This window comes from Hippocampus comes, unplaced genomic scaffold, assembly GCF_001891065.2.
Source record: "Hippocampus comes isolate QL1 unplaced genomic scaffold, H_comes_QL1_v1.1 scaffold159, whole genome shotgun sequence".
NCBI classification, from domain to species: domain Eukaryota; kingdom Metazoa; phylum Chordata; class Actinopteri; order Syngnathiformes; family Syngnathidae; genus Hippocampus; species Hippocampus comes.
The window spans coordinates 569906-592923 of record NW_017805742.1 but is presented as its reverse complement, the minus strand read 5'-3'; the positions used below and the strand labels follow the sequence as shown (position 1 = coordinate 592923).

At 44.1% G+C, this 23018-nt stretch overlaps 2 protein-coding genes across 3 annotated transcripts; one reads left to right on the top strand and one right to left on the bottom strand.

Moving 5' to 3' along the window:
* Positions 1–10: 10 nt before the first annotated feature.
* On the bottom strand, positions 11–1450 carry LOC109524062 (leucine-rich repeat-containing protein 30). Its single transcript, XM_019883629.1, has one exon. It carries the CDS (start codon positions 1282–1284, stop codon positions 385–387), a length of 900 nt encoding a protein of 299 aa, XP_019739188.1. The 5' UTR covers positions 1285–1450; the 3' UTR covers positions 11–384.
* Positions 1451–9454: 8004 nt separating this feature from the next.
* rheb (Ras homolog, mTORC1 binding) lies at positions 9455–21213 on the top strand. 2 transcript variants are annotated; one of them, XM_019883861.1, is made up of 8 exons: positions 9455–9770; positions 11623–11694; positions 13707–13774; positions 14352–14434; positions 14507–14563; positions 14656–14703; positions 14780–14861; positions 20744–21213. In XM_019883861.1, the coding sequence occupies exons 1-8, from the start codon at positions 9719–9721 to the stop codon at positions 20906–20908; spliced, it is 627 nt and encodes a 208-aa protein (XP_019739420.1). In that variant the 5' UTR covers positions 9455–9718; the 3' UTR covers positions 20909–21213. The 2 variants fall into 2 exon arrangements, with proteins under 2 accessions (XP_019739420.1, XP_019739421.1); XM_019883862.1 differs by lacking the exon at positions 20744–21213 and adding an exon at positions 15357–15960 and having other exon boundaries at positions 9456–9770.
* Positions 21214–23018: the final 1805 nt, after the last annotated feature.

Sequence of the window (23018 nt, the reverse complement as noted above, 5' to 3'; positions counted from 1 at the left end):
CCGGCCCCTTCTCCTTTACTGTTCTTTCCACTGACTGATCTCGCTGACCTGCATGCAACAAACCATGTGCGCGTTACCCGCCTCGCCGCCATCCGCTCGCCACTGATCAGCCTCCAAATGTGGACCTGTGAATTTCTGCCGCCTCCTTTTAACCCTTAACTGCGGATTACGCTCACACGCGCGCTCCGCATAGCGCGCGAGGCGGTTGTAAATAAACGGCTACAAACCGCCGACGGCTCTTCGAATCTATTTGTGTGCCTCAAGATGCCTTGTGATGTAATACTGATAGTGGAATCTGCATTGGGGCGGGTATGTGTTTTGAGGAGCGGGCGTCCATGTGTGCGGCGTTATCCGGGTGCCGGTGTCGCACCCGTTGATGGTGCCTCACGTAGGCTTGAGGTAGTTATACAGGGAGCTCAGTCCTCCTTGCAGTACCTCCTGAATGGGCTTGAGCAGGGGGTTATGGATAATATGGAGTCCCTTGTCCAGAGGATGGCAGGCGAGCCTCCTGAGCCCGATCAGCAGGTACATCTCCATTGGTACGTTCTGCAGTTCGTTAAAGTCCACATTGAGGAGCTCTAAGGACTCCAGGAAGCACAGGGTCTTGGGCAGGGTGTGGATGCTGTTCCCCTCCACGATGAGGATCTTGAGGTTGACCAGGTCCTGGATCTGGTCGGCGATAGTCTCCAGTCGGTTGCAGGCCAGGTGGAGGAAGACCAGGCCCTTCATGCTGTAGACGCAAGTAGGGATGTGGGCAATGCGGTTGTGGCTCAGGTTAAGCTTGGTCAGGCTGCACATGGCTGCCAAACTGCCGGGCAGACCGCTAATCTGGTTGTTGGCCAGGCTGAGCACTTCCAGGCAGGTGCAGGATCCCAGCTCCTCGGGCACCTCGCTCAGGCGGTTGCGACAGGCAAAGAGCACGCGCAGCTTCTTCAGTAAGCCGATTTCGGGCGGCAGGCTGGTCAGGTTGTTGCCCCACAGGTTGAGCACCACCAGGTTGTCCAGCGCGCCGAGGGCCGGCGGCAGCGAGCAGAGACAGTTCATCGATAGGTTGAGCTTCTGTAGCTCGCGCAGCTCCCACAACTCGGCCGGGGCGTCATCCAGCCCACGCATGGCCAGGCTCAGGGTGCTGTAGCCAAAGTGCACCGTGGCGTGCCTGCGGATTCTCTCGGCGGCGGATGAAAGACTCGTCTGGTCGCTAGCGGTGCTCCTCCGACCTCCTTGGCTCACGCTCACCTCGCTTAGCTCCTTGTTGGAGAAGCCATGAGATTGTTTCCCGCCCATCGTCAAAAAACGTCCGCATTTGATTCCCTAACGCCGAGTTGTCGCTCTCCGGTCCTCATCAGCGGTTCGTATCACTGAATCCTCCCTGAGCTAATACGGCACTGTGGGGACCCTTGCGCGTGGTCTGCTCGTTACAGACAAAGTGCCTGTCTTACAGGGTTTCATTTCCCAGCTGGTCCTGTCATTTGTCAGGTCCACAGATAGAACCGTGGCCCCCTCCCACTCCACAAGGAGGGGGTTCCGTGTCAATGCCATGACCTCAGACTGAGACGTAGGGGGCACATAGGCTACATCTCAATTCACATGCTTGTGTTGAACTGTCCACCCCGTCCGTCCCTTAAAAAAAATCAAATAAATTAAGGCACAACCAATGACCTGACGTAATCTCCTTTGTCCGGGACAATTGTTTTCTTGTCGCGACTTAAACCTGACACCGAGGAGGCAGCAGTGAAAGTAACTTCTCAGAGTCATTAACGGAGCCTCCTGTGCAGACACGCATGCCGTTTTTAAAACCTCAAGTGCAAAAGGACATGGAACATCCCACTAAGCTTCCCGGAAAGGTTGACCGCATGGCGTTGTGTCTTCCCCATTTGGTCCCTGAGGGGCAACTGTCATCGTCACAGCTTTCACACTTTTGGGGAAAATTGACTCCACAGAGCCATCTCAACTCAGCAACATGAAATTCGGCGGGCATGTTGCTCATGAGAGAAAAGTTTCAGGAACCCATTCCTGAAGAAACAAAGGAAGTCTGGCATTTTTGTTTAAAGCGGACACTTTAGGGGCCAAGAGACTGCTGCGAAATATGAGCCCTGGACAGAAATTAAATTGCATTTATTAAATTTTTTGTTTGAGATTTTACTAGCGCTCCCTACTGACAAGATGCAGTAATGCCACTTCTGACCTGATGATTTCTTTCAAGCATGATTCCTCTGTCTCACGCACTCCCTAAATTCTCTTCCATTCATCAGTTTTTACGTGAATAGGTGATAAAATATGTTTTCCCTGAAAAGTATCCAACCGTCTCTGGAATTATTTTCTGCGGCGAGAGCTGACCAAAATGATCCTTGCATCAGGAAAAATCAACCATCACGTCATAGAACTTTTAAGTTTGTCCGACGCGTCTTGATCGAATTTTCCGGCCCGAAGCGACAAAACGGGGGCCGCGCTTGACGTTGGCCTTAGTCATCGTTTCTGCTCGCGTGCGGTAATCAAAAGAACTTGGTTGACAGTGAGCAGCCGTTTCCAACACCGGAGTGCTTTCCATATCGACTCGCAGCTACATCAGCACTTATGAGTGACAGCTGGAATATTGACTTTGCGGAATTGGACATGAGAGACAGTTGGCGTGACCTGCAGCTTGTCACAGCATTTTTTTTTTTAAATAAATGATCCATCTTTTTTTTTGTATGGCATTTTGACAAAGGAGAAGCTGTGACTTTATGGTTTTGGAGGGTTGGAAGATGGTGTTCCATTTGAGAACCAACACAAGTTGAACCCGGAAACTTCTTGCAACGGTGCTGACACACACCATTCGACCTCCCATCAATCTTGGTTAGTTAGCATGATGGCTTGGCTTTGCGTGGCCTGCAGGTTTTGTCCTCAAATTTGCCAACATGGAGATTCTTAACTTCCGCGATGCTCCATTAGGGTGAGAGATGTGTCCACCGGTGTCAATATTCACACTTGCGCCTGCTGAATAATTGATGATGATCAGCTCGAGCGCTTCTCCCCACTCTCCTTGTTTAATGGCCCCCGATACTCTGAGGGGATTGCGGCATGCAAACCTATCGTCTCTCCGACCCTAACTTGTCTGGTGTTCTAACCTAAAGCGCTTCTGCGGTTGGCCGTGCGTCCTTCGGGGGAAGTCATGAAGAGACACTAAAAGCTCAAGTGTTGGCGGGCGCTTCTCACACTTCAACAGGCCTCAAGGTAGATTTTGTGGTCGCGGGTCCTCGACTGTAATGAATGAGCACTTGGGGGCATGTGAGATCCAATGTATTGGATGAGCATCAATACCTTAGAAGTAACTCTGTGTCCCAAAATAAATTCCATTTCCTGCTCTATCATTATCATTGCACTGTTCTGATTTCATATCAACAATATCTTTATGTGTTGGCATGACAAAAAAAAAAAAAAAAAGCTTCCTGGCACCAAGCCATTGTGATCCAATCCACTTTGTCTTGAGCATCGCATGCATCACGATGACAGGCTGCGCTCATTTATTTATAAGAAAGATGACACCTCAGCTGTGTGCCGACAGACCCCCGCGGTGGCAACATGAGGCTCGCGTCACATGCAATCAAATATGCAGAAAAGGCTTTCCTTACTCAAAGTGGGGTGGCGCGAGAAGTCGGACTAGCGAACGCGCTCAATCGACGCCGGAAAAGATGTCACGATGACACAAGTGGTTGCCGAAAAGCGACCCTGGGCTTCATTACTCTTCATTACAAACACATCCTTTATTCCATGCATGTTTTTTTTTCTTCACACCCCGGAGGAACAGATGTGCGGAAACAGCTTGACATTTAAACGACAGGGAAATGGGATCTACCGTCCCTCGCGGATTTGCGAGACACCTTTTTTATTACGACGGGTCATTAGTGCCTAAATGAGAACCGGCACAGTTGCGTAGCCTCAAGGGTGAGAAAAATGATCTCGTGTGAAGGGTTATCTGGTTATGTGGCACCACAAAGACTTCGCATGGTCTTTCCCTTTGCAGACTCACCAGACAATAGCCAGTACAAAAGAGATCAAATAATATACATTCTGGCAGAGGCAAAAAGAGCGAGCCTCAAAATGCATCTATTTTCACTCCGATATAAGCTCTTGCAAAAACCATATGCATTTTTGAGTATGCCGAGGCCCCCGAAAAAAGCAATCCATTAATCAGAAATATAATTAGACCAGCAAGAAGCTATGAACAGATTGTCGCATGCCCCTTTATTCATGGTGAATCCTCAAAAATGGTCAAACTTTGATGACAATTTAGTGTTGCCCACGTGTCGACAATAACTGGTACATTTGCATGAATTTCCGAGTGGAAGGCCGTCACAAGCCCAAGACTTCTTCAAAATGGTTGTTTCAAACCTGAACTAGTTGCCGGCCAATCGCAGGGCACACATAGACGAAAAATCGTACGCGCTCACACTCACAACGAGGGACAATTGAAAGTGTTCAATCAGCATGTTTTTGGAATGTGGGAGGAAACCGGAGCACCCGCAGAAAACCAACGCGGGCACGGAGAGAACATGCAAACTCCACACAGGAAGGCCGGAGCTGGAATTGAACCCTGCACCTCTGCACTGTGAGCCCGACGCGCTAACCAGTCGACCACATATGTGAGATTCCAAACCTAAAGACTAATTTGCCTTTGCTATTTTTTTTTTTACATTTACAGTGTTCAGTTTATCGAAGTCTAAATTTTATTTGAAAAATTGCCATTGTAAATGCTTATTCAAAACACGTATGCTCAAAACAGTTTTCGATGGGTACAAAACCGCATTTGGCGGTGCAGATAATGGAGTCATTTTTACATTGTCATTCGCGACCTTTGAAGCCAGTCGGCGACAAGAGAGCCTAAACAAATGAGACAAGCATCCTCCATGTTCTTGGAATATTGTTCTCCTTCCTTATCAGATAAGTGAAACTCTTGCAGCCTATTTTGTCATCCACTATTCTCGCTCCAGGCTGGCTGGTTATCTGTCGTGAGATCTGGGACCAGATACAAACGGTCTAACAAAGTGGGCCGACGTGATGAATGGACGATAACGACACCCGGGGGAGAGCGCCATCCAGGTTAATTCCGGTGTATCGAGATAACATCTGTAACATGTGCAGGAAAGCTAACCGGGCTCAGTAGTGGATCGAATCAGTGTCTGCTGACGCGGCAGAAAGGGAGGACGATGGTAACGTGACCGTGCGGGCGATAGGCGAGTGATGAAGCACCGCTGAGGAGCCTAAATGAGCCCCACAGCCCTGATGTTAACACTGCCGTGAGCATAGCGGTCGCTCAGTTTGAGTCATCTTGTTGAGAGGTCCTGTTAGCGGAGTCAGTTGACAGGGTTGACCCTGTACTGCTTCCTTGACACCATTTGGAGCTTCCTCAAATGGAGCTTCTTCTTTTGGTTTGCAAAAATGAGCCAGTTGGCTTCATTGAAGACTCGAGTCAAAACTGTCCAAAATGCACTTTGTTTACAAAAAAATATATGTGTAATAATAATAAATGGATGTTTTGTTAACATGCTAAGTTGATTTGGACATATGAAAAACATGCGAAGGGTCGGCCCGGTGATCCAGTGGTTAGCGCATCGACCTCACAGTGCAGAGGTACCGGGTTCAATTCTAGCTCCGGCCTTCCTGTGTGGAGTGTGCATGTTCTCCCCGGGCCTGCGTGGGTTTTCTGCGGGTACTCCGGTTTCCTCCAACATTTCCATAACATGCATGGCAGGCTGATTGAACACTCTAAATTGTCCCTAGGTGTGAGTGTGAGTGCGGATGGTTGTTCGTCTCTGTGTGTGCCCTGCGATTGGCTGGCAACCGGTTCAGGGTGTCCCCCGCCTACTGCCCGAAGACGGCTGGGATAGGCTCCGGCACCCCCCGCGACCTTTGTGGGGATAAAGCGGATCGGAAACTGGATGGATGGATGGAAACATGCAAAGACTAAATTGTCTTTGGTTACAAAAAACGTGGGTTACGTTGATAGGAGATGCTACATCGTCAACGTTGTCAAATTTGGCATTCAGTTCATCGAAGATTAAACTTTCTTCGGTTTCTGAATTTTGAGCGTTCCTTTCACCTGCCATGCATGTTTTTGAAATGTGGGAGGAAACCGAAGTACCCGGAGAAAACCCACGCAGGCATAGGGGAGAACCTGCAAAATTCCACTCAGGAAGCCACAATCGAACCTTGCACCTTTGCACTATGAGGCGGACATGCTAACCAGTCGCCCATGTTTGATTTTAGTTGACCAACTTAAGCTTTGGCAAATCATGCAGCAACAAGTGTTTTATGTTAGCTCGAAGCACTAAGTTAACCTAAGTTGCAGATTTTGTGAACAACTTTGTCTTCCAACTAAGCCGTCCTCTCTTTTTGCCTGGTTTTGAGGCTTTTGAGTACGTTCCAGTAAATTATCACAAATTTAGTGACTCTGCTACATAGCAGGGCAGCGGGGGTTAGCTTGGCGAGCTTTACTAATGAGCTCTGGAGCAGCGGGATGGCACTGGGAGAATTCTTGCTTTGAAAACGGCAGCAGAGGCTCCGCGTTAGATGTGCTGTGCGTTGACAGTGGTTGGAATGAGGCCTTCAAGGTACGTCAGGTGTGATGGACCGAGCTATATGTCAACGCTCTCATTTCCATCCGTTCCGGTTGCGCGGCGGATTATTGTTCTGGCACGGCCGCTTCACAAAATGGGATGTGACAATGCTCCCTTCTAGAAAATGCCACTTGCCAGAGCGTTTCACTGCCATAAATGTTTCACGCCACACTAATATGGTAATCACTGGATCCCCCGCGACCCCACAATGGCACCTTGTGAGGGCTGTCTTTTCAGGCCAAGCGTGACTCTGGACAACAGCCAATCGATCAAGTCCAAACAGCTTAAAAAAGGAGTTATTAAATTCGTAATTGTGCACGTAGAAGGAAAAGAGCTGTGGAGATTCTCTTGTCAGGAGAGCACCGTGCACACGCTGAGCCGTGAGCGCCTTCTTCAGAGTTAAACATGCAATTCTGTTTTTACGAGCGTGGGTCCAGGTGCCCATCGGTGGCCCCGGTCCAGCTGGAGGATGTGGTCGATTCGCTTCGGCTGGCATGCTGGCTGGCATACTAACAGACTGTGACAAGGCTTGAGCTCCTGCCTGGTGTCCATGAGCATGAGGGGCTGCAGGATTACCCGAGGTAACGTTGAAAGTCGCACACAACTACCTGCCACTTTTTTGTGGGTGTCTGCAGTTTTCCCAAAATTGAGAAATTAAATCTTTTTTGGGTATAGATAGATAGATAGATAGATAGATAGATAGATAGATAGATAGATAGATAGATAGATAGATAGATATACTGGTGGTCATTTTGTGCCACTTGAAAAGGCTTGAAAAATGCTCAAAGCTCGCCTGTCAGGTTCGTATAGCGTATAGAGTAAGGTACTCTACGTTGGTTTCTGCTTGTTCCGCACCCTTGTTACCTGACCAAACAGAATCGAGGGAATTGAGATTAAATGGCGTTCTCACCACAACCGAACCTCTCCATAGTCAGTTTGGTGCTCTTCCACCAGCTTGGTCAATCCGTGTTCGGGTTTATTTGCTTTACTTAACTTAGCAAAACGCTATTCTGATTAAAACTTGTTAAAGGTTTCCAGTGTGAAATCACCCTCATTGTCTGGGGCATCATGGAAGGCCTCCGCGTCGCAAAGAGCTTAATGTATTATTTCACCGAGGGTTGTTTTAAGCCTTTTTATTAAAGTGAAACAATCTTGTCATGCACCTGTTGCCAGTTCTGCGGAGGGGTATTTATTGTCAGGCTGTGTCAGCACACGCTAATCCATGGCCATTATTACCGGCGTGACCTATTCCTGCTCTTCATTTTGTGGATGTGTGGTGATTGTGCCGTAGGTACCACAGAGCTTTCTCCGTCCACTATCCACTTTTGTGATACCCAACGTCACAGAAAACAAATGCTTCAACTGATGACATGCTGGTTTCCTCCCCGTGTGTTGAAAAATGTGTGTGCAAGTAACTTAGATCTTATTGACGATGGCCTTGTACGTTTTAGTGATGAAGTGGTATAGGGTGGTATGTCTCGCATGTAGTGTTTGGGGGGGGGGGCATTAGAAACATGGGGGCCCTCTTGTAAACGTCAAAAGAAGAATGCCATCCTCTCACCACCTTTGCCTGGAATTCCACCATCTGCCCGCGGGCTTAACCCACTAATTGTGGCCTCACTTCCTACGCCATTGTCGCATGCCTGCGGCTCGCTTTTCCAAACCACGGTTATATTAAGAAGCGGGTGTTTTAGTGGAACGGACGTCATGCTATCAAGTGAAATGATCAGTGTTTGTGTTTTAACGGTCGCCGGATTGATGTGCCTGAGGTTCCTGTGGTCGGAGGTTTTGGCTGAGTCTAGCTTCTTATTAGATAGTTCCAAGGATGGAAGTAAACAGTAGTTAGAATGTGACGTGAGGTTGTCATGGAAATGTACCATATATCAAGTATATTCTAGTTTTGGGTTTTATTTTGTCCAAGATTGACTGGCGCTGAGTGGGATGTATTTGAGATGTGTGATGTAATGGGTCCCTCTAGTGGCTAACTTCTGTCATGACAACATAATGTATGTGTTCTTGAGGGGAATTATTTTCCTTTGTAAATTGGTTTTAAAAAATAAAAATCTATTTTTCTACAAGTACTACTCCTCAGCTAACGACTACGACAAATTATAATGATAAGGATAACGAGCAAAATCACAATATTACGGAGTGAAGAAATTGAATTCAAACAATGGCATGAGTGGTCTTAGTGGCACTGGCCAAGTCTCGCTTGGAAAAGAGGTTCTCAATGGGACCAACCTGATTGAATAAAAGAAATTAGTTAGAAATAGCAATAGACAAATATATCTATTTTTAGTTGCCAACCCTTGATTTATGTTGGTTTGTCACTCAGATACTGACAATATGTTCATTTCATTACATAATCTCTCGATTTCTTAGTTATTAGAATAGTTGTTAAAAAGAAGTAAATCAATTTCATGATTGACTCTTATAAATAAAATACGTTTAATCATTTAATTCAAATTGTATTCAATCCAGCAATTTATCGCCAAAATGATCATTCCCACTGTTTTATACTGCTGCTGTTCCTACTACTAATGACAGTAGAAAGTACCGTAATAACATATATTCACCACAATGCACACTGCGTGTTGCAATATGTAAATGAAATCTTGAATGAAAAAGGGATTAAAATGGCATGATAACGTCGTGCTCGCAGCAGCATCCCTGTTTCCTGACCCCTCAAAGATGGAAACGACATTGGGTTCGCGTCACGACGCTCGCGTTGACCAATCACATCCTCTACCCAAACCCCTTGTTTTATGACGAACGGCGGCGTTGTCCAATCGTAGCCATTCAACGGCACTTCGAACACGCCTTTTTCCTGGGTCGAGCCAATCGGAGAGGAGCCGTAATTACTAATTCATTACAATGCGAAGGGGAGTGACGCAGTTCTCGAAAACCGAAAGCTTCTTCCACGCTTTCCCGCGTAAGACCTGAAATCAATTCCGCGAATCTCCCCCACCCGGGTTGAGGGCGACAGGAGGCAAACACCGCCGCCGGTTGCTTGGACTTGGGGCTGTATGTGCCAGCCGTCGCGTTCCTTGGGATTCGGGTGCCATTCCGGTTGGAGGTTGCGGTCGAACCGCGAGGACTCGATGCGATAACCAGGGCGAGACATGCCGCAGCCTAAGTCACGAAAGCTCGCCATCCTCGGCTACCGATCCGTAGGTGAGAGCCGGTCACACGACGAGAACGGCCGGTCCTCCCCCCGGGGAAGGGGTGCCTGCTTCGGCTGGGGCTTGGCTGTAGCGGGCCCTACATAGGGTCCTCGCAGCATCCCTCCCCTCTCTCAGGTGAAGGCGGCCCCGGCAGCAGGCCTCCGCCTTAAAACCGAAACGGCCCACATTTTTGGCATACGTTCGCCGTCAAGCGAGGACAAAACCACACCACCGAGGACAATGCTTGACGAGCGGGTGGCTTTGACGCATGACTAGCCGGTTATGTCACCACTAGCACGTCAAACAAGCGCCGTTTAGATGCGGATAAAAAAAGGAAGGAAAAGATGGAGGGTGTCCTAGCGTGATGGATGCTTCAATATTCACTTAGTATCTTTTTTATCCATACTAATGGTAATTACTCAATATTCCTCCAACAGTAGGAAATGCTAGAATTACACTTAAGCAGAGTGCCATGCATTTATTATCAGGGTTTGGCGTTTATATAACTATTAATAGTGGTGCCCAATACAATGGGTGGGGGAAAAAATAGATACATGCTTTGAAATATATCTTTTTTTTTCAATAAAAAAGATAAACCTTCAAGTTACAGTTGTATCAAGACAAAGTTACGGTTTAAAAACTGGGTGTCGACTTGCTAGGCAAGTGCTAGGGTTTCAAGCCAGGGTTAGAATTTGCATTTAGGTTTCTTGTGACGTTTTGGGTTACAAAGTAGGGTTTCAAGCCATGGTTAAAGGGGAAGTCAAGTCGAAAGTTTTATTTGCATTAATATGTTCTATGCAGCCCCCACAAGTCTAAACCCGACATTCTGATTAATACTACGTTGAATTCAACAGAAAAATCCAACAATTTCTATCCATCGGAAGAGATGGACATTTTTCCACATGTAGAGTGAAAATGACACCACATGATTAAGGCCACATGAAACGTGTAATCACGGCTCACCTGTTTTCTGGGTTTGGTCATGTGGCATTCACAAGCTGAGCCCTGAGCACCTGTGATGTCATTTTCAGTTGACAGCAAGTGGCAAAATGGCCACCCCCGAGATGGATGAAAACGGGTGGATTTTGCATCTGAATTCACATCCCACAAACGTAAAATTAATCAAAATATCACACTTAAGACTTGTGGGACTTCATAGAGCATATTATTGTAAATACAATTTTTGACTTCACTTCCCCTTTAAGGTTTCAAATTATGGTTCCAAGTCCGGGTATGGGTTTTGTGTCTAGACTAGCAAAGGCAGTAGCTGAGGAAATCATTAGGGAATTGGAGCAGGGACCGATTGGCGCGAAAGCCATTACAGCAGTTGAGGAAAGTACGGTTTCAGTAATTTAAGCAGGGCGTTTACAAAGTAAGAGCGGAGGCCAATATTTGATGAAATACTGTACAGTAATTTGGGCGGGCTCTCTATTAGTGCGTGTGCCACTATTAACCCTTTCATGCACCCTGTAACCTGAGAACATGATAAGCTGTTCACTGTAGTAACCGCTGTGCCAAAAGAGTAATTTGGGTCGGAGCCTCTGTTAAAGAAGAGTGCATGCACTCTTTTGGGAAACATGGTAATTGGGGCATAGGGGCATTCATTTTAAATAAAGGCCACTATTTAACGTTTATTATAATTGACATCCATTGTAATATACTATTTGGGGAATGGTGTCCACTAGAACAGAGGTGGCGGCTATTTCAGGAAATTCAGTCGGAGTAGTCGTGTGAACTAATTATATGAAGTCAAAAAAAAAAAAACATGAAACAAAAATGTCAAGTGATGGCTGAGTCATGGTCACCTCCAACCACGCGCGTCCGATGATTTCTCAGATTTTTCATCTTTTCTTCTTTTACAGGGAAGTCCTCTTTGACCATTCAGTTTGTGGAGGGCCAGTTTGTCGACTCCTATGATCCGACAATAGAAAACAGTAAGTACAGTACTTGGTAAGGAGGATGACAGTGTCTTTTTTTTTTTTTCTTGGTCCTACTTGCCATCAAAATTTTATCTGTTGTGAATTTGCATCGGGATTTGCATGAGGTTAGCAAATGAAAACACATTTTTGTACATGTGCAATTCTTTTACACCATTTAAAGCAGTTCCCAGATGTCTTAGTACTGGAAGATCAGGATCATTATCGGACTTCTGCAGAGCTTGCCGATGAACTGATCATTTGAATCAAGGTGTTTTGGAGGAGGGAACCATCTAAAACATGCACGATAGCGGCCCTCGAGGACCGGACTTGGACACCGCTCTCTTGGTGCCATGTCTGTGACACGTTTTTGTCAAAATACTCCAATGATCATGGACTACCGAACATTTTACACACGGATTTGACTCTGGCTAAACGGTTTTGTGTCAATTAACTGCTGCTCACCACGACCGCCCTCTACAGCTAAGCCAAGTCTGGCTCTCGGTAACCACGTCGACTTGGTGGCTGCTCGTTGAAGCCCGAGTCTTCAAAAAAATAAGTGCATGCAAATCCAGATGTTTTCATTGTGGAGGCAACAGTTCCATCAGGTGCTGCTATCAAATATCAGAATCGGCATCGGCCTCAAACAAAAAAAAAACAATCAACGTAACAAACATCAAAATAAAGCGGCACAACAGTGCAAGCGTTCATCAAAACAAAGCAGTTTTTCCCCCCTAAAAAGTATATTTCATATTGTTAAAGTATTTTGAATATATTTGAGATGCACATACTTTCACCGACCACTTGAGGGAGTGTGCGGACCACTCGTGTACACACACAAAATTCACTGCTCAGTATTGTCCACATGAATGATTGTGAGTGTGAATGCTTGTTTGTGTTTATGTGCCCTGTGATTGACTGGCAGCCAGTCCATACGTGTACGCCCGCCTACTGCCCACAGACAGCTGGGATAGGCTCCAGCTCGCCCGTCACTTAAATGTGAGGATAATGGTGAGATACATGAATGGATTGAATTACTGTAGTGCAGGGGTCGGGGACCTATGGCTCACGAGCCAGGTGTGGCTCTTTTGATGACTGCATCTGACTCGCAGATAAAACAAAATATTCTCGCTCCATCCATCGATTTTTCACTGCTCATGTCCTGTTCAGGGTTGCAGTTGACGGCAGGAGCAATTTTAATCGGATGATACTGGCCTACGTTGGCCGTTGCTGTGTAACAGATAAACGCTCCCTTTTGAATCAGCCCGGTCGGTCATTAGCTCAAAGCTAATTCTTCGCCGAATAAAATGGCAAAAAGAAAAAAAGATGACGAGTTCACTTCAGGACGAATGGATCAAAGGAATCGCCTTTGTGGAGAGAACAGGTTCTGCGGTGTGTCCAATTTGCAATGACAAAATACCATCGATGAATCGGTCGAATGTAAAGCGGCACTTTGACACGCGCTATGCTACATTCGCATGAAAATACCTTGCGGGAGACAACAGAAAGGAAGTGTGCAAGCTACTGAGCAGGGCGCAAGCTAGCCTGCGGCTACTCCGCGTATGGATCCGGCAAGATGACTATTTCCAAATATTTTGCTTTCATGACTCTCTTAGTCAAAACGGTTCCCCACCCCTGCTGTACTGGATCTGTGGATGTGGCGCAAGCAGCAGACACTTCGCTAAACACAAATTCCCCCAGACTTCGACAAGTTCCCCAAATAACCAAGACGGTGAATCTGCGCTAACACGACAGCCCTGTTTAGCTTCATGCTTCGGACATGATAGCGCGTTAGCGTCGTTTAGCCATTGCGTGAAAATGATGGATCTTAACCCAGCGGAGCTGCCACCATTTCATGGATCGAGAAACTCGAGGGGGGATGTGTCCGGTCACAGATAACTTGTCAGCAGTTAGCGTAAAAGCAAAGTGTCTCTGCGAGGGGGCTTCGCGGGCGGGATGGATCCACTCCGAAGAGCATGTGGAGATGTGTCACTGTCTGATGCCTTTTCTCCTTCTTGGTCCCGCTGCAGCGTTTACTAAATTGATCACGATAAACGGCCAAGAGTATCATCTTCAGCTGGTGGACACAGCAGGACAGGTACTCCTCACTTCTTGGATACGTCAGAGTGTATTGATAGAGCACTTTCAAACAGCCATCGCTGCACACAAAGTGCTGATTATTATATACATTATAAGGCGTATAGAATATAAACCACAATAGTGGCTGCAGTTATGTTATGCATCCACTAGATGGAGCTACGCTAAAGTGAATACAATATAATTATAGCTTTATTTATATCGAGCTTTCGCAACCATTGCAGTTGTAACAAAGTGCTTTACAGAACATTTAAAATACTACGGCCAAGAAATCAGAATATTGATCCATATATAAGGCGTATCGGATTATAAGGCGCGTTGTCGGCTTTCGAGAAAATTTCATGCTATTTCGGTGCGCCTTACAGCGTGGAAAATACGAGACTTTTGCTGCATGTAGATTGTGTTACTCCTTGCGTGCATATGCTAATCGATACCCGTACCGCTTTCCTTTGTGGTACGATATCGCACAGTCATCAAGATACGAGTTTAGCATGATGCTAATATTTGGACAAAATAATAAAAAATTGGGGGTTGGACGAAAAGTGTAAATTTTTATCGTACCATTTCTGTCTCCACAGGATGAGTACTCCATCTTCCCTCAGACGTACTCCATAGACATAAATGGCTATATCCTGGTCTATTCCGTCACGTCCAATAAAAGGTGTGCTTCACTTCCGCAAGCCGTGGAAAACATACGCGGCAACATAACTGATTAAACAGACGTTTCTTGCAGCTTTGAAGTGGTCCAAGTGATTCACGAAAAACTGCTGGACATGGTGGGGAAAGTTCAGTGAGTACCACCGCGGCATCGACTTGTTTTGATAGCGAGCGTATTCCACAATGGTATGAAAACGGGCCACTTTTCTTCTCCCGCGCTGACAGAGTTCCCATCATGCTTGTTGGAAACAAGAATGACCTGCACATGGAGCGGTATGTGGTCAAGCTATCAGCGCGGTTGACGGAGGCAGGTGTACCTAATGTCGTGGCCCTGATCTTTTTGTTCCAGAGTAATCAGCTGCGAAGAAGGGAAAGCATTAGCCGACTCCTGGAACGCTGCCTTCATGGAATCCTCGGCCAAAGAAAACCAGGTACCGGGTGAAAATATTTCGCACATATCAGGAGAATGTGTCAGTTGTTTTCGAAGCTTGAGGACAATAAACATAAATACTCCCAAATATGGGGATATATATAAGATTGCAGCTATCAAAACATATTCATGCACATTAAATATGATATTTCGTGTCTAATGTTACAAATTGATATATCAAATTTATGTCAGAAAATAATAAGTTGTTGTTTTGCATTGTTACATTTCCTATTTCCTGCCTCTGGTGCGGTCGCAACAGGCTATGTTAAATAAGAGCCGAGTTGCCTTATATCATCATAGATATGGGAAAAGCATCCCGGTAGTTTTGACAATCAAAGATACAAGCGAATCGTGTGACCGTATAACACCCCACGGACAGAGAAAATTCGATTAATTCAATTTCAGTGCCCACTATTTGGGATCGTTGTGAATCAGGCACAGAGAGGGCTCCAAAACCACATCATGAACAGCAGCTGTGTGCCACTTGATTGTGCAGACCGCCGTGAAGGTTTTCCGCAGGATGATCCTGGAGGCGGAGAAGATGGACGGTGGCGCTCAGCCTGGCAAGACGTCTTGCGCCGTCATGTAGGGGGAGGACACAACCAACGCAACTAAGCGCGCGCACATGCACACACACACACACATACACACACAAACACACACACAAACAGACACGACAACTGCACTGCACTAGGATATCCCGTTTTACTTGAAGGCTAGTTAACGCCACTTCTCCTCCACCACGCCGGGTCCTGAATATCCTCCATGACTCTGGAACCTGTTATTTATCAGTATTGTCATCCATGTTTTCCTTTTGGGTGTGCTTGGTGCAGAAGCGGGACGAGTGGCGCTCATGAATTTCATCATAAACCGTGTACCCAAACAAGCCCCCGCCCCAATCATATGATCTTGACAATAATAACTCGAGAGAGCTGATGTTTCTTCGGGTTCATTTTACTTTCCACATAGCAGTAAGTGTCAGCCAAATAGTCGGAAACAAAACAAACAAAATAAAAATGTCATCCATTTTTTAAAATTGAAAATGTTGTACAAATGTTTTGGATTGTAATCATTAAAACCAAATGTGGTTATGTAAAAAAACATTTGTCTGCTCTTTCTTCTCCTTTTTGTATTCTTCATAGATCATTCCAAACTTTGTTGTGATTTCCAAAGGTGCAGTCAAAGGTCTAATAGAAGTAATTTGCTTTGGCCATTTCCTGAAATAGTCCCAAATATTCAAAAATACAGCAATATTCTGACAAAAATTGAAACCGCATATCGAAAGAAAAGAATGAAAAAAGTTAAACGTTGCTTTATTTCAACCAAAATACCTCATTCAGAGAGCAATATTATACATTTGACAATTTAATATTAGTCTGCCATGTCGTCAAAAAGAAATAAAAAGTGTCTTGCAAATTTTACTTCGTCGAGGCTTTAAAAGCCATCCATCAATCGTCAAATGAACACTGACTCCACCAAGGACAAACTGTTCATATCTTTATGAGCTAATTACCTTATTTGGATGTATATGTAACATTTGCAGAGGCCAAAAGTGTTATGGGGGGAAAAAAAGGTAATGAATGAAAAGGTACATGTGAAATGTCTTTTTTTTTTCTCAGATAAAGAAATGGAAATCACAAAGACAATGCTTACCTTTGTCGAGACCTGTCGCGGAGGCACGGCACGCACTTTTGTAGCGTGTTAACTATCGTAGCTCACGCGTACCGTTTTAAAATGCTTCTCCCGGCACACCAGATTCGCATTCTTTGCCACTACCCTCGGTGAATTTTACATGAAACAAACTCTGAATGAGAATAATCAAAAAAATAAATAAATAAATAGATATACCGCAACAGCTCTGATCGCAAACTGCTAGCCGCTAACAACTTCCGGTGATTCGCTGCACGGGCCACCGTATGTTAAGGTGACCTGCTTTTTAAATTTATTTTTTAAATACTTTTAGTGAAAGTGAGACTGATAGGATGCTAATGGCGCATTGTGGCGTAATATAAAAATCTATCATGTAAATAACACGCAGTCAGATACACAAAATGGTTTGTGGGTTTTTTTTCCCCCCTTTGACACCCCTCGCGATCGACTTGGGACCAGTCCGCGATCTATCGTATTGGGCACCCCTGTGCTAAAAGAACAAAAATCATGATGTTGGAAGAATCGCATCCAATTCAGAAAATATTTTGGGGGAGGAAGAATATAACAAGAAGAGGTTATAACATTCTAAGGGAAAATTCATATTCGTTTTCATAAAATAAAATAAAAACTTCAGATTAAAAAAAAAAATGTCCCGATGTTCTGAAATATTCAAGAATGAGAAAAATGCCAAAAATCTTCCAAGATAGTCATATATTCTGCACAAAAAATAGTTACTATTAAAAAAAGCATCGTATTATTCGGGGAATAACATCATATTTTATCAAGGAAAAAGGTTAACGTTATAAGCAATACGCATGTCTTGTGTGTGCAAAAATGAATGCTATAATAATTTTTGATCATAAAACCATACCCCAAGAGGCAAATTTAAGCCTCCTCCACCCAGAACAAACTGCTCATATCGTTAAAAACGGGGTAATGATTACAAATTGATGTATGTAACATATTTGTACAAGGTAGCAATGAATACAAGGGGGCCAGGAGAAACAACATGAGCTCACTATATAAGAGCGAACAGCCACGACCGCTTCATCAACCGACTTGCAGAAATCCATCAAGACAAATCGTCAAGGTAAGTCGACATGATCCGATACTATGTGGAAGATACGACGGCTTTAATTTCATTTTGGACACTTGTCGAGCTGTGCACCCCTTTCAAACTCCAGATAGTTGGTGCTCGTACAACCTAAAAAATTGCCCATTTTGCTTTATTTTTGCACTCTAACCATATTTTTTTCCCAAGTTTTCAAGGATCCATTTTTAGACCCAACCTCCCTGACTTCCTTTACAAGTATAACCTTGTGAATATTACAAGTAGCGGCCCCTGTCCAGAACTGTTTCTCTCAAATTCAAATTAAAGTTAAAATGGATTTGTTTGAATTTGGCAAAAACGGATACAACGACCCGTTGGTGCGCCCCCGTTCTTCACGATCTCGTGTTCTGTCTCTCCCAGACCGCTGCATTGACCATCACAATGAAGATGATGATCTTGGCTTTCGCCGTCGCCCTGCTGCTTGTCGCAGGTAAAGGTGTCAATCCTTTGCGAGAATCCCAATGACTTTGCACAGCATCCGTCCATCTGATTGATTTTGATTTTCGATGGTTCTTTTTGAGGAGCAGGTGCCGAACACCATGGCCATCACCACGATCTCCATGATGGCTCTAAGGGAAAATTCATATTCGTTTTCATAAAATAAAATAAAAACTTCAGATTAAAAAAAAAAATGTCCCGATGTTCTGAAATATTCAAGAATGAGAAAAATGCCAAAAATCTTCCAAGATAGTCATATATTCTGCACAAAAAATAGTTACTATTAAAAAAAGCATCGTATTATTCGGGGAATAACATCATATTTTATCAAGGAAAAAGGTTAACGTTATAAGCAATACGCATGTCTTGTGTGTGCAAAAATGAATGCTATAATAATTTTTGATCATAAAACCATACCCCAAGAGGCAAATTTAAGCCTCCTCCACCCAGAACAAACTGCTCATATCGTTAAAAACGGGGTAATGATTACAAATTGATGTATGTAACATATTTGTACAAGGTAGCAATGAATACAAGGGGGCCAGGAGAAACAACATGAGCTCACTATATAAGAGCGAACAGCCACGACCGCTTCATCAACCGACTTGCAGAAATCCATCAAGACAAATCGTCAAGGTAAGTCGACATGATCCAATACTATGTGGAAGATACGACGGCTTTAATTTCATTTTGGACACTTGTCGAGCTGTGCACCCCTTTCAAACTCCAGATAGTTGGTGCTCGTACAACCTAAAAAATTGCCCATTTTGCTTTATTTTTGCACTCTAACCATATTTTTTTCCCAAGTTTTCAAGGATCCATTTTTAGACCCAACCTCCCTGACTTCCTTTACAAGTATAACCTTGTGAATATTACAAGTAGCGGCCCCTGTCCAGAACTGTTTCTCTCAAATTCAAATTAAAGTTAAAATGGATTTGTTTGAATTTGGCAAAAACGGATACAACGACCCGTTGGTGCGCCCCCGTTCTTCACGATCTCGTGTTCTGTCTCTCCCAGACCGCTGCATTGACCATCACAATGAAGATGATGATCTTGGCTTTCGCCGTCGCCCTGCTGCTTGTCGCAGGTAAAGGTGTCAATCCTTTGCGAGAATCCCAATGACTTTGCACAGCATCCGTCCATCTGATTGATTTTGATTTTCGATGGTTCTTTTTGAGGAGCAGGTGCCGAACACCATGGCCATCACCACGATCTCCATGATGGCCATAGCCATGACCTCCACCATGGCCATCACCATGACCTCCACCACGACCTTCACCATGGCCATCACCATGATCTCCACCATGGCCATCACCATGATCTCCACCATGACCTCCACCATGGCCATCACCATGACCTCCACCACGACCTTCACCATGGCCATCACCATGATCTCCACCATGACCTCCACCATGGCCATCACCATGACCTCCACCACGACCTCCACCATGGCCACCACCATGATCTCCATCATGGTCATTAGGCAGATGCACTCCAAGTCAAGTCAGTATTCTCCTTTTCACGTGTATATTTGATCCACATATTGACAGTGTGATCGGAAGTTTGAAATTCTTTTGCTTTCTTTGACAGGGGTCGAATCAGAGTGCATCCAAGGATCCTCAGGCCTAGACGTCCTTAGTAAAGTTGTTTTGCAAAGCATCAGAAAAAGCAATAAAAAAATGTTTCCGTGAATATTTGGAGTCTTTTTTTTTTTTTTTTATAAGTGTTGTGAATGAATGGATGCAGGAGAGTCCAACTTGTTTTTTTCGCAGCTCACATTCCAGTTACGGGTGCTCTCAAGGAGCCGGTCATGACTATGATGTCACGTAATCCTGTCAATTCAAAGATCAATCAATCAAATCTTTTTCGTTGAAGGGCAACAACAATTGTAGGGATGGGTGAGGACCAAAACCAGTACCAGCAAAATTTGAGGGGGAAAAAAATAGCACTGGAAGCAAGTTAACCCATTTAATCCCACCGGTCACATTTGTGAAGGACAACAATGATTTAATTTACAGGGCTCTAAAATTTTTTATTCCTGATTACTTAAACGTGTTACCAATGACACCTGATTTTGACTTTTAAACGTCTGGGAAAAATTTGGGATTAAATGGGTTAATTTACGTTTTTTCGGAGGCGGTCATGAGCGCCTCTCGAGTCAAACGGATGGAGCACAGCTCCATCTAGTGGATGCATTGTAGATTGCGCCTTATAATCCAGTGCGTCCAATATATGAAAAAAATTACAAAATAGGCCATTCATTGAAGGTGCGCTTTATAATCCAGTGTGCCTTTTAGTGTGGAAAATACGGTAGTTTTGCATTGTTACATTTCCTATTTAATGTCTCTGGTGCGGTCGCAGCAGCCCATGTTAAATAAGAGCCGAGTTGCCTTATATCATCATTGACATGGGAAAAGTAGGGAAAAAGCATCCTGGTAGTTTTTAATCTGGTTTTAAAAGCATTTACACTTAATTGGTAGGTTTTGAATCTTGATTCATTCGAGTCATTCACTCTGATAATCAAAGGTACAAGCGAATCGTGTGACCGTATAACACCCCACGTACAGAGAAAATTCTATTAATTCAATTTCAGTGCCCACCATTTGGGATCGTTGTGAATCAGGCCTCGAGAGGGCTTCAAAACCACATCATGAACAGCAGCTGTGTGCCACTTGATTGTGCAGACCGCCGTGAAGGTTTTCCGCAGGATGATCCTGGAGGCGGAGAAGATGGACGGCGGCGCGCAGCCCGGCAAGACGTCTTGCGGCGTCATGCACGCGGAGGCCACAACCAACACAAGTATGCGCGCGCACACACACACACACAAACAGACAACTGCACTGCACTAGGATATCCCGTTTTACTTGAAGGCTAGTTAACGCCACTTCTCCACCACGCAGGGTCATGAATATCCTCCATGACTCTGGAACCTGTTATTTATCAGTATTGTCATCCATGTTTTCCTTTTGGGTGTGCTTGGTGCAGAAGCGGGACGAGTGGCACTCATGAATTTCATCATAAACCGTGTCCCCGAACAAGCACCCGCCCCAATTATATGATCTTGACAATAATAACTCCAGAAAGCTGATGTTTCTTCTGGTTCATTTTAACTTTCCATATAGCTTTAAGTGTCAGCCAAATAGTCGGAAACAAACAAACAAAATAAAAACGTCATCCATTTTTTAAAATTGAAAATGTTGCACAAATGTTTTTGATTGTATTCATTAAAATGAAAAGTGGTTCTGTAAAAAGCATTTGTCTGCTCTTTCTTCTCCTTTATTTTTTTTATTCTTCATAAATCCTTCCAAACTTTCTGTTGTAATTTCCAAAAGTGCGATCAAAGGTAGTAATTTCCTTTGAGTGGGTGGTAATGGGCGGGGGTGAGGGGTGAGTCTGGGGGAGTGAATATTCCAGTGAAAAGAGGTAATCAAACCCAAAAAGTTGTAATATTTCAAAGCGAAACGGTTTTACAAAGGATGATGATATTAGAGGGCAAAACACTAATATTCGTAAAAAAAAAATAATAATAATAATAAAGGAAAACGAGCAGAGTACTATTCCAATTCTAAAAGAACAAATGTATTTTGAGGAAACTTGTAAAGACTTTGGGAGAGGGAAATAAGAATTTAAGAAAGAAGTCATGATTTTCCAAGAAAAACAGTCATATTCTAACAAAAGAAATTTGGAATAATAGAAAAAGACGTAAATAGTAATGCAATGTATTTGTTTGAGATGGGGGGGGGGGGGGTTAAAAATGTCTTGAAAAAGTCCCAAAAATTCAAAAATACAGCAATATTCTGACAAAAATTGAAACCGCATATAGGTTTGGATACAATCTGAAAAAAAAAAAAACATATTTCAAGGAAATGCCCAAAATGTTATTGCAATCGAAAACATTCTTTTGCAAATTTGACTTCGTCGAGGCTTCGAAAGCCATCCATCAATCATCAAAAGAAAACTGACTCCACCAAGGACAAACTGTTCAAATCTTTACGAGCTAATTACCTTAATTGGATGTATATGTAACATTTGCAGAAACCAAAAGCGCCATGGGGGAAAAAAGTAGTGAATGAAAAGGTATTTGTGAAACGCGATTTTTTTTTTTAACTTTCCAAGATTAAAAAAAATGGAAATCACAAAGACAATTCCTACCTTGGTCGAGACCTGACGCGGAGGCATGGCACGCGTAACTCGCGTGTACCGTTTTAAAATGCTTCTTCTCCCGGCACTCCAGATTCGCATTCTTTCCCCTCGGTAAATTGTAAATAATAAATAAATGATGTACCGCAACAGCTCTGACCGCAAGCTGCAATTGCAACCTGCTAGCCGCTAACAACTTCCGGTGATGCTGGTCATGGGCCATCGTATGTTAAAGGTAACTTACTTTTTAAATGAATTTATTTTTTAAATATTTTTAGTAAAAGTGAGACTGATAGAGTGCTCAGGGTTCACTATCCACTAATACAAAAATATATCATGTGAAAACACGCACACAGACACACAAAATGTTTTATGGTTGTACTTTTTCCCCCTCGATACCCCTCGCGTTCGACTTGGGACCAGTCCGCGAGCTCCCGGTCGTATTGGGCACCCCTGTGCTAAAAGAATAAAAATCATGATGTTGAAAGAATCACATCCAATTCAGAAAATATTTTGGGGGAGGAAGAATATAACAAGAAGGGGTGATAAAATTCTAAGGGAAAAATCGTATTTGTTTTCAGAAAAAAAAGTCCCAATGTTCTGAAATATTCAAGAATGAGAAAAATGTCACAAATCTTACAAGATAGTCATATTTTTTGCACGAGTTTCTATTACAAAAACATCGTATTATTCGGGGAATAGCATATTCTATCAAGGAAAAAGGTTGGGGAATAACATCATATTTTATCAAGGAAAAAGGTTTCGACGTTATAAGCAATATGCATGTCTTGTGTGCGCAAAAATGAATGCAATAATCAT

Coding starts and splice junctions, on each gene's coding strand:
- LOC109524062 (XM_019883629.1), bottom strand. CDS start 1,284: ATGGGCGGGAAACAATCTCATGGCTTCTCCAACAAGGAGCTAAGCGAG.
- rheb (XM_019883861.1), top strand. CDS start 9,719: ATGCCGCAGCCTAAGTCACGAAAGCTCGCCATCCTCGGCTACCGATCC. Junction 11,695..13,706: donor TGATCCGACAATAGAAAACA/GTAAGTACAGTA, acceptor GTCCCGCTGCAG/CGTTTACTAAATTGATCACG. Junction 14,704..14,779: donor AATGACCTGCACATGGAGCG/GTATGTGGTCAA, acceptor TTTTTGTTCCAG/AGTAATCAGCTGCGAAGAAG.